General features: G+C 50.3%; 1 protein-coding gene across 8 annotated transcripts in view; it reads left to right on the top strand.

The window, feature by feature from the left end:
• Positions 1-13,344, top strand: part of C1s (complement C1s) — a 20,805-nt gene that overhangs the window by 6,396 nt on the left and 1,065 nt on the right. For 3 of the 8 annotated variants that reach the window (XM_010611693.3, XM_010611694.3, XM_010611691.2), the window contains exons 2-15: positions 816-927; positions 1,464-1,510; positions 4,736-4,801; positions 5,628-5,689; positions 5,886-6,093; positions 6,233-6,416; positions 7,275-7,400; positions 8,088-8,287; positions 8,837-8,990; positions 9,379-9,494; positions 9,875-9,956; positions 10,830-10,958; positions 11,714-11,788; positions 13,118-13,336. In XM_010611693.3, the coding sequence (XP_010609995.1) occupies positions 5,667-5,689; positions 5,886-6,093; positions 6,233-6,416; positions 7,275-7,400; positions 8,088-8,287; positions 8,837-8,990; positions 9,379-9,494; positions 9,875-9,956; positions 10,830-10,958; positions 11,714-11,788; positions 13,118-13,336 (1,516 nt within the window). In that variant the 5' untranslated portion in view covers positions 816-927; positions 1,464-1,510; positions 4,736-4,801; positions 5,628-5,666. Of the gene's footprint in view, positions 1-815; positions 928-1,463; positions 1,511-4,511; positions 4,802-4,845; positions 4,875-5,165; positions 5,277-5,627; positions 5,690-5,885; positions 6,094-6,232; positions 6,417-7,274; positions 7,401-8,087; positions 8,288-8,836; positions 8,991-9,378; positions 9,495-9,874; positions 9,957-10,829; positions 10,959-11,713; positions 11,789-13,117; positions 13,337-13,344 lie in introns of those variants that run through there. The other 5 variants (XM_010611695.3, XM_010611690.3, XM_010611697.3 and 2 more) reach the window with 5 other exon arrangements.

Raw genomic sequence — 13,344 nt, 5'->3', positions numbered from 1 at the left:
TTTTTTTTTTTTTTGAGATGGTGTCTTGCCATGTTGCCTAGGTTGGTTCTAAATTCCTGGGCTTAAACCCGGAGCCACCTCTTCAGCCATTGGACTTTTATTTATTTCTTTGTTTTTTTTGAGACAAAGTCTCATTCTGTAGTTCAGTCTGTCCTTGAATTTACTATGTAGCCCAGACTGGCCTGGAATTCACTGTGATTCTCCTGCCTCAGCCTCCCGCGCTGGAATCACAGGAGTGCACCACTACACCCTGACTAGCCCTAGGACTTTTATTTTATTTTTTTCTTTTTATTTATTTATTTTTCCTTATTGAGTTTATTGGTACATTTTAGGTATACAGTACAGTTACATTCACCTAGGACTTTTAAAAACTGAGGCTCATGTGAGGCTTGCCTTATTACTAATGCAGTCCCTGAGGTCTTGAAGGAGCTAACTTATTCCAGCCAGGGCCACAATTTCTGGTGCAAGCAGGCCTCTGTCCAGGGCCTGAACACTTTCTGGGTTAAACTGAATACATTCAGGGTTACTGGTTTTATGACTTGAAGAACTTTGGACTTTTATTTCTTTTGCCTTTAATGTCTTAGTTTCAGTTTGCGATGGAATTTGAACTTTAGTTTGGGAACTTGCTAACGGGAGGGCTTTGTTGTTCAAACCTGAAACCACTCTGTTATTGGTGTCTCAGCAAACGTACAGTTAGTGCCGATTTCTGATAGTCGTTTTAAGCAGCAGGGCTGGGTGGGATTCGAGGAGATCAATGGAAACGGAAGTGCATGTCTTTAGCTGGAGAATATACTTAATGTTACTGTATTGTTCAGAATCATTTTAGACTTCTGGAGACAACAGCATTGGTGGACACGACAGGAACCGGTGTAGGTGAGGGTGAGCGGGCAGGAATACGCTGGCTGTGTTCCGGGCACTCTTCTTCAGGTACGGTCACCTCCCTGCTTGACCAAACGCTTAATGATCAAGCTCAGTAGGTTCAGGGAAGCCTTGGGAATTCCAGGGAGAGAGTGTTTCCCGCCTCCTGGGCCAGGTCCTGAGGGAGAGCGCGCCCTCCGGTGGCTCCTCTGGTTACTGCAGCCCATTCCGCGCTTGCTCTGGGGCGGTGACTGTCTAAGTGTGGTGATGGGAAGAACGCCCCGGCTGTGTCCCCCAGCTCTGCCTCCTTCCTCTCCACAGCGAGACGACTTCAGGGAGTGCAGGTTCTGTCTGAGGAAGCCTTTCCGGGCCGGGTGCTGCCTGTGTCTAGGAGGGCACTTTGTTGAATTCAGTCAGCATCCTTATGGATTCTACCCTAAGTTACGTCCTCCATCTTGGCTTTTATTGCTATTAAAGACCATATGGATAAATTAACTTTATAGTACATTTTTTATTAGTATATATTTGTCCTACATATCGACCACATTCATCATAGGGAGTTTGTACCTCTGCATAATACATCTTTTTTTTTTTTTTGGTACCAGCCATCGAATTCAGGGCCTTGCGCTTGCCAGGCAGACACTGCGCCACTGTACGTAATATATCTTAATTTGTTTATTCCCTTTACTCCTCTCCCCTCCCTTCAACCCTTCTTTCCCATCCCCTTTACATATATATATATATTTAAATTAGTGCATGCTAGTAACACATATTGGTGAAGTTTGTTTTGGGAAATTGGTACATGCATTTAACATAGCTTGATCATTTCAATCTCATTTACGTCCTCTCCCCTTCTGCTGATTTTATTTTGAGACAGGGCCTCAATGTGTAGTTTGAACTGAAGTTGCTGCGGCCACAACGCAGAGTACGAGCCACACTACTATCACGCGAGCCATCAGACGCCACTGAGTATGCAGCTCAGGCTGGCCTTAGATTCACTATGTAGACTAGACTGGCTTCAAATTCTTAGGGATCTTTCTGCCTCAGCCTCCTGAGGGCTGGGAATATAGGTTTGCACCACCCACCCAGCTAAGACAGTATTTTGACCAACATCTGATGTTTCTGCACTGTTTCTTGATGTCTCTAGAGCTTGGAAGGGGAGGAGAGATGCTGAATAACACTGAGTAACACTTACTCATGTTTACATATATCTGCAAGGTTTTAATTTTGTATGTCAGCATTATCACAAAAACTGGAATTCAGATTGTAAAAGAATGCAGAGGGCTCACACTTTTGTGAGTGAAAAGCCAATGAGCACAACTGGGAGAAAAAGAGTAGAGAGGTGTGTTACTCATCACTTATGTGTCACTGGAACAAAGTACCCAACACCCACAAGTTAAAGGAGGAGAGATTTGTTTCGTCCCACAGTTTTATCTGGCTTAGTCCATCATTGGCTGCTCAAAGGCAGAAACTGTATGATGGAGAAAAGCTGTTCACTCCCCGACAGCCAGGACACAGAAAGAGGGAGGAGGTGTATGCGGAAGGCTTAGCACACACTATTTCTTTGAATTTTGGCCTCAGCTGGCCCTGCCAATGATAACTGGGTCTGAATAGGTGATATTATCTCGTTTTACACATGATGAAGCTGGAGCTCCGAGAGGCAAAATACCTGTCATGGTCACACCGCCCAAAGCAGCTGGTGAATGGTTTAAATGCCCATTGGTCATCATGCATACAATCATTTTTGAGGTACTCAATGAGCAGACTGCGTCTTCAGTGTTTTTACTCATGAGCTACAGAAACCAAGTGGTTGATTTTAGCAGAAGAGAAATTCATCGCAGGAGTTGTGCGTTGCTCATAGAAATGCCAGTGGGAACTTCGCGAAGGGACCCTGGACAGAAGGGGGCGCCTTCGTTGCTGCAGCCCATGCTGTCCGCCAACACTCCAGTTTGCAATATGGTGCTTTGGTCCACACCTCTGCCTTCTCTTCTATCCTGCTGCAGCCATCACTGTCCCCTCTGTGGTCTCCGTGGTCTCTGCCTCGGATGACCGGAGCATGCTGCAGGGGGCTGCAGGGAGGCTGTTTCTGCTCCCGGACTCTTACAGCAGGGGGACCCCCCAGTGTGGGAAATGCTCACATGCTGGGAACAGTAGATGGCGCATCTGCTCCGTGTGCCACAGTGTTAGATGCAGAATACGAGTCAGACCCACAACCGAGCCTGGGTTTCAGAGACGTCCCGGGCTCACCTTCCAGCTGTGCATTGGCCGGCACCAGAGCCTGAATCTGTTCACTCTGACTTTTCACTGGGCAGCCCAATGGCCACGTAGGGCAGGCAGAACTGAGTTTTTCATTTTAGTTTTGTGGTGCTGGACAGTGAACCCAGGGCCTTGTACAGAGTAAGTGTGTCTTCTGCCTCTGAGCCACATCCCCAGCTGTGCCTGTTTTGTATTGGAGTAATTCGGGAGGGCGATGAGCCTGCAGTCTCCCCGCTGGCGAGAGCAGAGGTGGGACCTGAATTTGTCTTCCAGATCCAGGCCTAGTGCTGAGCTAACCAGAGATAGGACTTATCACACCTGAAGTTGCGATGCCTCTTCATAGTTTAATTAACAGCCTTTTTATTCCAAGAGGTATAAAATAATGGAGAATCTTCAACTGATTTGGATTCACTGGAATACAGGCTCTAGGATAGGGGTTACAGTGCTTACTGAGCATTCATAAGATCCTGGGTTATTATTATTATTATTTTTTGGTACCAGGGATTGAACTTGGGTCCTTGGGCTTGCGAGGCAGGTGGTGGAACCACTGAGCTACATCCCTGGCCCTAAGACCCGGGGTTTGATTTCCAGACATGCACACACACTCTGTCCACCCATCCATGGGGCAGAAAGTGACAAAGAACAAAGGAGAAATGAGACACTCGGGAAGGTTTTGTGGAGGAATCATACAGGTCCACAGTTCCTTTTCTATAATTTCAAACTCCCCCAAAGTCTCTGAAGACCAAGTTGTTTTTTTCCCCCCTTTTACTCCAAGTTTGGTGCCAAAGTGAATTTGACAGAAAAACCTGAATTGATGTGAATTAATTTACAGCCTTCAGTTAGGCCACTCACTCTGCAGAACAGTTGCAGCAATATTAATGTTTGATAATGAAGTCTCTTTCCAGGGCCTGAGGGAGGAGGAAAAGTTGTTACCCAGTTTTGGGTCCATGCACCTTGTTACCTTTGTAAAATTCTGTATCTCCAAGCACATGGGGCCTGAGGGTTGTGACTGAGGAACTTCAGGTGGCATCTGGGTTGGTGCATGGAATCGAGACCTGGGGAGCTGTAGGAGGATTTTAGGGCACCACCTGAGGTCTGCCTACAAGTCCTTGTCTCACTTAAATTTGCCTTAAAGGCCGGGATGAGCTGGATTTGGGACAAATATAGAGAGTACTTGCCCTCTGCCTGGATTTGTGACTCGTGTACAGCCAGAGGGTTGGCCTTTCTGAGTTTAGCTTTTTCTATTTAGGATCAGTCTCCTCCTTTTCCCACAAATCACCTGACTTCCCCAAAACTCTGCAACACACCCTTTGGCAGAAAAGGAGGATTGGGTAATCTGTGAAACTCCCCCATTTCTCCTCTTCCGCTAGAGTCCTGGAAAGCGGGATCGCAGACCTGGAAGAAAGATGCAGTTCTGGCTTCCAAAGCAGAGGGAGCTCCAAGATCAGGGCTGGACCACCCTCCCCGGGAGCGTGGTCTCCCAGCCCCCACCTTGTTTTGATCGGGGAATTTCAGACCCGCAGTGTGGGGTAGGGAATCTCATGCTCAGAACCAGGCCTGGAGAGTGGCCGGAGGTTCCTGCAGAAGATTGAGGCTGATCTGCATCCTCTTGGACCCACAGGTCACTTAGCATGACCGCTGGCAGGAGCTGGCTGACTGACGCACTGGCTCCCATCGTCCTCTGAAGGTAAAAGCCTCAAAACTGAGCCGCAGATCTTCGGTGGAGGAAAAAGGAAAGGCAGAGAACATCTTGGAGAAAGGTTTGGGAAAAGACAGGGCTGGAAAGAGTAGAACTGGAAAAGGTGACAACCTATTCTGGGTGGGCTGACTCCACCCACCCTACCCACACTCCATGTACGATTTTCAGAGTTGAACGCAATTTTGGCAAGACTTCTCTAGGAACTGTAGGGAAATATCTCATCTTTATAATAAAAGAAACCAACCAACCGACCCTGGGAGATTTGTGTAGGAAACTTCTTTCCCCATCCTGCCTCAAGGGGGCGGCATTGCCCCCACAGACCAGCTCTCCCAAGGCCCTGCCCTGCCCCATAGAAAGAAGCCCCGCTCCCCATCAGTGGTCTGATGTCAGCAGAAGCTCAGAGCCTGGAGTGCTCAGTGCCATACCGGGAGACCCCTGGGAAGGCAGGGACCGTCCCAGAAGGGTGGGCGAAGACTCCCGACAGCTGGTGGAAATGGGGATGTTATTGTTCTGCAAGGGGAGGAGAGAGACTGACGGGCCCAGGGTCAGGGAGGAGAACAGAAGAAAAGAAAACTGGGAGAAGCGACTTACTCCAAAAAATTGGGAGAAAGGCCAGAGAAGCAATGGGAGAAGGATAAGATTTAGTTCTGGTCTAGAAAATTAGTCGAAGCTGGACCAGGGAGGCCGTGAGAGGCCAGGTGTCACGTGGGGACCCCTGCAGTCCCGCTCTGTTAAACTGAGTCTTTCCTGGGAAGGTGACACTGAAACGCCAGTGACCGCTCACCACCAAAGCAGGTGCCGTCCATCATTGCAGGTCCAAAGTCCAGAGGAGCAGAGAGGTGGGACTGGAGACATGGGCAGATGGCCAGCAATGTGGTGAGTGACTGACTGGGGTCTCGGGAGATGCCCCCTGTTCCCACTGCCCAAGCTTCTGAGAAGCGGACTCAGACTGGAAGCCTGGGCTTTTGTTGACCTCGGCCTTTTCTTTATTCTGCCTTAAGGTTCTCTCCCACGACCAATTGGCTACCCCTTTGCTCCCTGGGTTACCTCCCTCGTTGTGCTTCCCCCCCAGGTGCATGGTGCTGTTTTCTCTCTGGGCCTGGGCTCATGCAGAGCCCGCCTTGCATGGGGAGATCCTGTCCCCTAACTACCCGCAGGCGTACCCTAACGAGGTAAAGCAAACTTGGGACATCGAGGTTCCGGAAGGCTTTGGGGTGCACCTGTATTTCACGCACCTGGACATAGAACTGTCGGAGAACTGCTTGTATGACTCAGTGCAGGTCTGTCACCTTCCTGGAGGGCTAGGGTGGCTGGGGTGGGGTGTGGGAGCGGGTGCCCCAGGCCAGTGGGAGTAGAGGGCCTCCTCTCTCTGTCCCAAAACCTTAGGCTTTATGAGCATCTCTATGACTCTTCCCTTAGATCCTGTCGGGAGGTGGGGGCATTGAAGAAGGGAAACTCTGTGGGAAGAGGACCAGCAAGAACCCCAGCTCCCCGATCATAGAAGAGTTCTACATCCCGTACAACAAACTCCAGGTGATCTTTACCTCGGATTTCTCCAACGAAGAGCGTTACACTGGATTTGCTGCCTATTATGTCGCCATTGGTAAGATCTGCAAGATTAGAAGCAGAAAAAAATCTTTCATAATGCATCGAGTGAAGATTCTTTGCATAACTTTCAAATATTAGCCAGACGTGGTGGTGCACACCTGTGATCCCGGCTCTTGCGAGGCTGAGGCAGGATGAGTGCTGAGTTCGAGGCCAGCCTGGGCTACATAGTGAAACTCTGTTTCAAAAGAACAAAACAAAAAACGAAAATATTGACTTTTCCCAGTTCCTTTGTTGCCTTTGCAAAATGCAGTCATATGATCATACCTCAGTGGCGATGATGATGATAATGATAGATAAAAAACAGTACCTTGTGGAGAACCAGTGTGAATGGGACGTGGTGTTAGCAACTCGACTAAAGCAAGGTTGTCACTGCAGTGTTTCCAGCTAGGCGTCCTTGTATAAAGACAGGAAAGTGAGAACCAAGAGAGCCAAACGTGCACACGGAATGTATGGTTTTCAATCCCACCCAGTGGGTGGCATCAAACCTTCAAATTACGGGTGTTTCTACACCTACCTGCAAGTTGAGATGGAGTTAGAACCTCCTATAAACCAGTGTTCAGATTTGAGGGGAGGAGCAGCATCTTATGAAATGGTGAACGTGACCATTAATCCTCCCTGCGGAAGACGTTTATCTTTGATGCAGAAACTCCGTGGGCGAAGGGAGCGGTTTGGCCCAGCCCTGGAGCCACAGCTCAGGAAAGTGACACAGAATAGTGCCATTCCGAAATGTGGTTTTCCGAAGGCCTGTAAGCTCAAATCTGTCTTACTTTTTCTTACCCTTGTAGGTTTGGGTTTAACCTCATACCTCCTCCCGGGCCTTTGTCCTTGACCTGTCTTTCCCTTCTCTTTGTAGATGTAAACGAGTGCACAGATTTTGCAGATGTCCCTTGTAGCCACTTCTGCAACAACTTCATTGGTGGTTACTTCTGCTCCTGTCCCCCAGAATACTTTCTCCATGATGATATGAGGAACTGTGGAGGTGAGCACTGAGAGGATGCACCATGAGGGACTGAGCCCTCCCAGAGGGCTTTGCCTCTCTTCCAGTTTTGATTAGGTTCACCCTTCATTTGACATCCATGCTCAGCTGCCCATAAACTGAGAGAAGCACAGGAGGGGAAGCGGATGAGTTCTGTTAGTTAGCCTTCCACTGTGGGGATGAAATGCTTGAGATGGAGAAAAGGGAGATATTTTTGGCTCACGACTTCAGGGATTTCAGTCCATGGTTATCTTGTCTAATGTCTTTGGGCCTGTAGCAAGGCATAACATCATGGTGGGAGTGTGTGGTGGGGTTAATCTGCTTCCCAGTAACATCACAGGCTGAGCCTTTAGTGTATGGGACTTTAGGAGACATTTAAGATCTAAACCGTAACACAATGGTACAGGATAAAGTTAGTTCATTGGAGCAGAGAACTAGATGTCCACGAAGAGGCTGCCTGAGGCTGTCTTAACTGTGGGAGGCTTCAACATAAGCCAAGTGATGGAAGGCGAACAGGCATGGACGTCTCTACTGATAGGTACTGGGGATATAATTGTTCCCGGAACTACAGCCAGAAATAGCTCTAGGTGTATCTGATGAGGGGCTATCAGTTTAGGACAGAAGGGACTGTAGACTAAGGCCGGAGTCTCTTGCTTGGCCGTCTGACTCTCCGCTCTTTTTGTCCCCCAGTCAATTGCAGTGGGGATGTATTCACGGCACTGATTGGGGAGATTGCAAGTCCCAATTATCCCAGTCCATACCCGGAGAACTCAAGGTGTGAATACCAGATTCGGCTGGAAGAGGGCTTCCAAGTGGTGGTGACCATGAAAAGAGAGGACTTCGATGTGGAACCGGCCGACTCGGAAGGGAACTGCCCCGACAGCTTAGACGTGCGTGGTGATGCTCTACCCTTGCCATCACCCTGGCTCACATAGGAGATGATTATTTCTTTCCCTCCCCCCTTCTCCCTTGCTCTTTCTCCCTTCTTTTCCTTCTTTTGTTTTCTTGTGGTACTGGGGATTGTGCTACATCCCCAGCTGTTTTCTATTATTTATTTATTTTGTATTTTTTTGATACTGGGGATTGAACTCGGGCCCTTGTGCTTGTGAGGCAGGCGCCGGAACCACTGCTCTAAATCCTGGCCCTCTGTTTTTTATTTTGAGGCAGAATCTTGCTAAGTTGCCCAGGTTGGGCTCAAATTTTCAATCTTCCTGCCTCAGCCTCCCAGAGTGCTAGGATTGCAGGTGTGTGCCACCATGAGTCAAGAAGAGATTTCTTCTTGAAGACAAAATTATCTTTCTTCCTGTCCCTTATTTTCTTTTTTCCTTCCTATTTGCTATTCTGTTTATAATCTTCTTTACTTTTATCTCCCTGCTCCCACTTGACCCTTTCCTTTTATTATTTCTCTCTTCTGATTTCATCATTTTGTTTCCTTTCAGTTTGTCACAAGAGATCAACAGTTTGGTCCTTATTGTGGAAATGGATTCCCTGGGCCACTAACTATAGAAACCAAGAGTAATACTGTTGATGTTGTCTTTCAAACTGACCTATCAGGGCAAAAGAAAGGCTGGAAGCTTCGTTACCATGGAGATCGTGAGTAGCCTAGAAGTCCTCTTGGGTTGGTGGATACCAAAGTCCCTGGACGGTGTAGAATCAAAACAGATGCTTTTTGGTAGGGTCCTGAGACACTTCAGTTCCTCTGGAAGCTCGACCCTTGTCAGTGTTGCTAGAAATGCCTCACTGCCTAGTAAGACTGCACCGGGGCCGTGCGGAGGACGTAGGGTAGTGGGCTGGTAAACTGTTATGTTGGAGTGAGGCCCTGGAATTTAGGACAGCAGGATGAAAGAAAATGTGAAAATGATGTAGAAAGAATAGTCTCTGGGGAAAAAAAAAAAAAATCACACAAGCCCCCCCGCCAAAGGAATAGTCTCCAACTATCTGGTAAAAAATTTTTTTCTTTCCACCTTCTGTGTTTTCCAAGCAATCCCCTGCCCTAAAGAAGCCTCTGCCAATTCTGTTTGGGAGCCTGAAAAGGCAAAATACGTGTTTAAAGATGTGGTGAAGATTATCTGTGTGGAAGGATTCGAAATTGTAGAGGTAAAGCACGCTCAGCTTCCCCGCAGGCCTCTGCCCTGGGTCAGGGGCAGCGCAATGCCCATCGTTTGCCTGGCGTCCCGTGGACCAAGGCGCGACTCCCCTAGCCACAGGCCGAATGGCTCATCTCCAGCCCTGTGAGTCGTGGCACTCCGTGGCTAGCTTGATGCCCGCCCTGTGCTCTGTGTCCTCCTGGGGAAGGGCAGCTGACCACGATGTTCGTAAGCTTGTGTGTGTGTGTGTGTGTGTGTGTGTGTGTGTGTGTGTGTGTGTGTGTGTGTGGACTCCCCATTGGCCCAAGGCCAGAGATCAAGTCCGCTTCTGGTTTTGATTTCTCATAGCTCTCTTTTTGTTAATTAATGATGGTGTTTCTTATTCTCTAGGGAAGTTCCAGCTCAACGTCTTTCTATTCCACTTGTCAAAGCGACGGAAAGTGGAGTGGCATTTCCAAAGTGAAATGTCAACGTACGTGTCCCGTCAACGTGAAACTTTTTTCCCCTCTCAGTGGCAACTGCAAAATCTGCACAGCAAAATTCAAATGTGGGGCTGTGGTTACATACCCGCAGCTACTCTCAAGGCTGAAGCAGGACGATCTCAAGTCTGACACCAGCCCTGGCAGATTAGTGAGACTCTGACTAAAAGGAAAAGTGGGAGGCAGCTCACTGGGGGAGCCCTTGCCTAGCATATGTGAGGCCCTGGGTTTCATCCCCAGGATCCTGTGTCCCAGTTCAGATGCATGCTTTCTTCTTGGGCTCATGAGAGAGTGGCTGGGTTTGTGAAGGAAAACCAGTCATGAATAATCTTTTAGTTCCAGCCCTGGTCTGGTCTCAGGTCCATTAGAGTAGCAGCTTTCTTCTATTTTTTAATTTTTATCTTTTTGTTTTTGTTTTTGTTTTTTTTGAGACAGAGTCTCACTATGTAGTTGAGATTGACCTGGAAGTCACTATGTAGCCCAGGCTGGTCTCGAACTCACAGAGATCCTCCTGCCTCAGCCTCCTGAGTGCTGGGATTACAGGTGTGCACCACCACACCTGGCAAGCAGCTTTCTTCTAAAGAAAAGGGCTGTGGAAGTGGTAGACAAGACCCCAAGTAGGTGTGTTCTTGGCTTCTGAAGGAGCCTCCGGTGGCCACTGAGAGCCAGGTTCCTCCTCTCTGAAGCTTTCCCGGCAGATCTCAGTGGGTTGGGGAGCTGGCTGACCATTTGGAGAGGCTGGTGTGGGGAGACTCACCCCGGTGCTTATGGATATGGGGAGGGAGGAAGTTAGGCTGGAAATGCCCCATAGCTCTTCCTGGGGGAAGAGACTGTCAGACCATCCGTCTCCTCCCTTCCCCTTTTAGCTGTGGACTGTGGTGCTCCTGAGCCCATTCGAAATGGCAAAGTTGAAGACCCAGAAGATACTTTATTTGGTTCTGTCGTTCACTACGCTTGTGAGGAGCCGTATTACTACATGGAGCATGAAGGGAGCGGTAGGTTTCTTCCCCCAGCCTCGCGGGAGGCAGAGGGAGGGTCTGTGAGAGAAGAGGGTGGTCTTTCAGGTTGGAGAGTTTGCACAGGAGTGAGGGAGACAGGGCGGTGACTGTCATCCTCTTGGCTTAGCTGAAGGATATAGCTTCCATGTGGAAGGGGGGTTCTCAAGGTCACTGTAAGGAATCTTAGAGGTCATCTTGGTTTTCGGCTGCAGCGGGAGCCCCTGCACTGCCCAACTGCACGTGCTTGTCCAGCTTTGGACCGGGTACCCACGTGGAATGCACGGGGCAGGCGTTTCTAGCTGGAAGGTTGACGTGTTTTGGTGACTGGCTTTCCTCTTTCTGTTTCATTTCGTTACTATTTTTTCTTGCGGTTCTGGGAGGTTGAACCTGACACACTGACACATGCTAGGCAGGCGCTGTGCCGCTGAGCTTCATGCCCAGCCCAGGCCTGGCTTCCTTCATGTAGAGGCCTCGGTACTGGGTGAGACATGGTGTGACTTCTCTTCTGTCCCCTCCCCTGCTCTCCCAATCTCCCAAGCCCCTGCCCCCTGGTCCTCTGCTCTGGAAACTGCTCCTTTCCCTCCCTTGGCAGCACAGAGGCCCAGGGGTTCCCTGGGGAGATTCGATGATGTTTTCCTAGCTGACGACTCTGACCACCTAGTTAGAACCCCGGAGATGCTGAGGCCGTGCCTGGGGGGTGGAAGGGAGGTCGGCCTTTGGGTGTGACCTGTGCTCTCTCCTCCCTCTTCCAGCCGAGTACCAGTGCTCTGTTAATGGGTCCTGGGTGAATGAGGTGCTGGGTGCACAGCTGCCGAAATGCATTCCAGGTAACCGGGGCTTCTGTGTGGGTGGGGACCACAGCCACAGGCCGGGGTGTGGGACGCCTTTGGGTGTAGCTGTAGCCCTCTGGGCAAGGCTTTACATGGCCTTCCAGGGTCCTGTGCGGTGAGGCCATGGTGACAGCAGGCTGTTGGGCTTCAGCCAGGCTGCAGGGAGTTCCCTCACCCTCCGACTGCAAGGGAGTGGAAAAGTCATCTGCCAACAGTTGGTGGCGGAGTCAGGGCCAGTTAGGTCTGGCGCCATAGATCCACAAGGGCACAAAAGTGGGGCCTGAAAGTTGAGAGTGAAGAATCATCATTCAAAAAGCTAGTTATTATAGTAAAAGTCTGTATGGCAACAAGATACACGGGAATAAAAGAAATGAGGGATCGTGAGACTCTGTGGCGGGGGGAGAGGGATGTTAGGTAAAAGAGCTGAAAAACCAGGACTACAACAAGCCTACCGGGCTGTCTCTGAACAAAGGAGAGAGAACAACAGGGCAGCACAGGGAGCTTCTTTTAGGAGTGGGGTGGGGGGTGGGGTTAGCCCGAGCTGGGGTGGAGTTGAGTGAGGTCCTATTAAGAGATTGGAGGAGCCTCTGACATCACTAGCTGCTAGGAGGTAGCGAGTATCAGGTTACTCTTTTGGCGGGAGAAGAGACCCGTGGGAGGAGAAGCCTGTCCTCTGTTGGGAGAAGCCATGTTTTAACATGGAGGCTGTTATTCCATGTGGCAGCCATCCTAAGGCAAGGGAAATCTAACAAGGAAGGGAGAGGTTCAGAGCTGAGGCGGATCAGAGCTGAGAGTGAGTGGCTCTGGGGAAAAACTTGAATAATAATGATGCTGGTGATGACCAGCCCTGGCGGCCGGTGCTGCATTTGTCACTGGTGTCCTCATGACAGTCCCCGGAGGTAGTGTTGAGCATGAATGGACTGCATGTGAGATCAGAGTTAGTGAGTGGCGGGCTGGGCTTCAAACCAGGGCGCAAAGTCTTAGGGCCACTGGCCCGGCCTGAAGTCCTCCCCGGACCAGCCTGTGGGAGGAGGGTCCCTATCAAAGTGGATCCGCCTCTCTCCGCTTCCTGTCGGGGCTGGGAGCGGCTCAAGGGACCCAGGCACAGCTCGCCCGCAGTGAAGGTGACCGGCGAGGGTTCCGACGCCCGTTGGGCCCCGGGCATGAGGTGTGCCCCGGAGGCCAGGCCAGCTGCGAGCTCTGGACTCTGCTCAGCCAGGGCCTCCTGCGAGTCTGCAGGTGGCGTTGCAGAGGGGACCGCGGCAAGGCCGGGTACTCTCCCGAGGCGACGACTGTCCCGTTCCTCCGGTCTTTCTGCCTTCCTAGTGTGCGGAGTCCCCAGCGAGCCCTTTGAGATGAAACAGCGGATATTCGGGGGATCCTCGGCGAAGATCGAGAATTTCCCCTGGCAAGTGTTCTTCCGTTCCGAGTGGGCGGGCGGCGCCCTGCTGGACGAGCGCTGGGTGCTGACGGCCGCCCACGTAGTGGAGGGGAACCCGCGCCCGACCATGTTCGCGGGCTCCACCACCGTGCAGACCTCGGCGCTGGACCAG

Source organism: Fukomys damarensis, unplaced genomic scaffold (assembly GCF_012274545.1).
Source record: "Fukomys damarensis isolate Sample0158 unplaced genomic scaffold, DMR_v1.0_HiC HiC_scaffold_19, whole genome shotgun sequence".
Taxonomy (NCBI): domain Eukaryota; kingdom Metazoa; phylum Chordata; class Mammalia; order Rodentia; family Bathyergidae; genus Fukomys; species Fukomys damarensis.
This window is presented reverse-complemented; position numbering and strand designations above follow the sequence as displayed.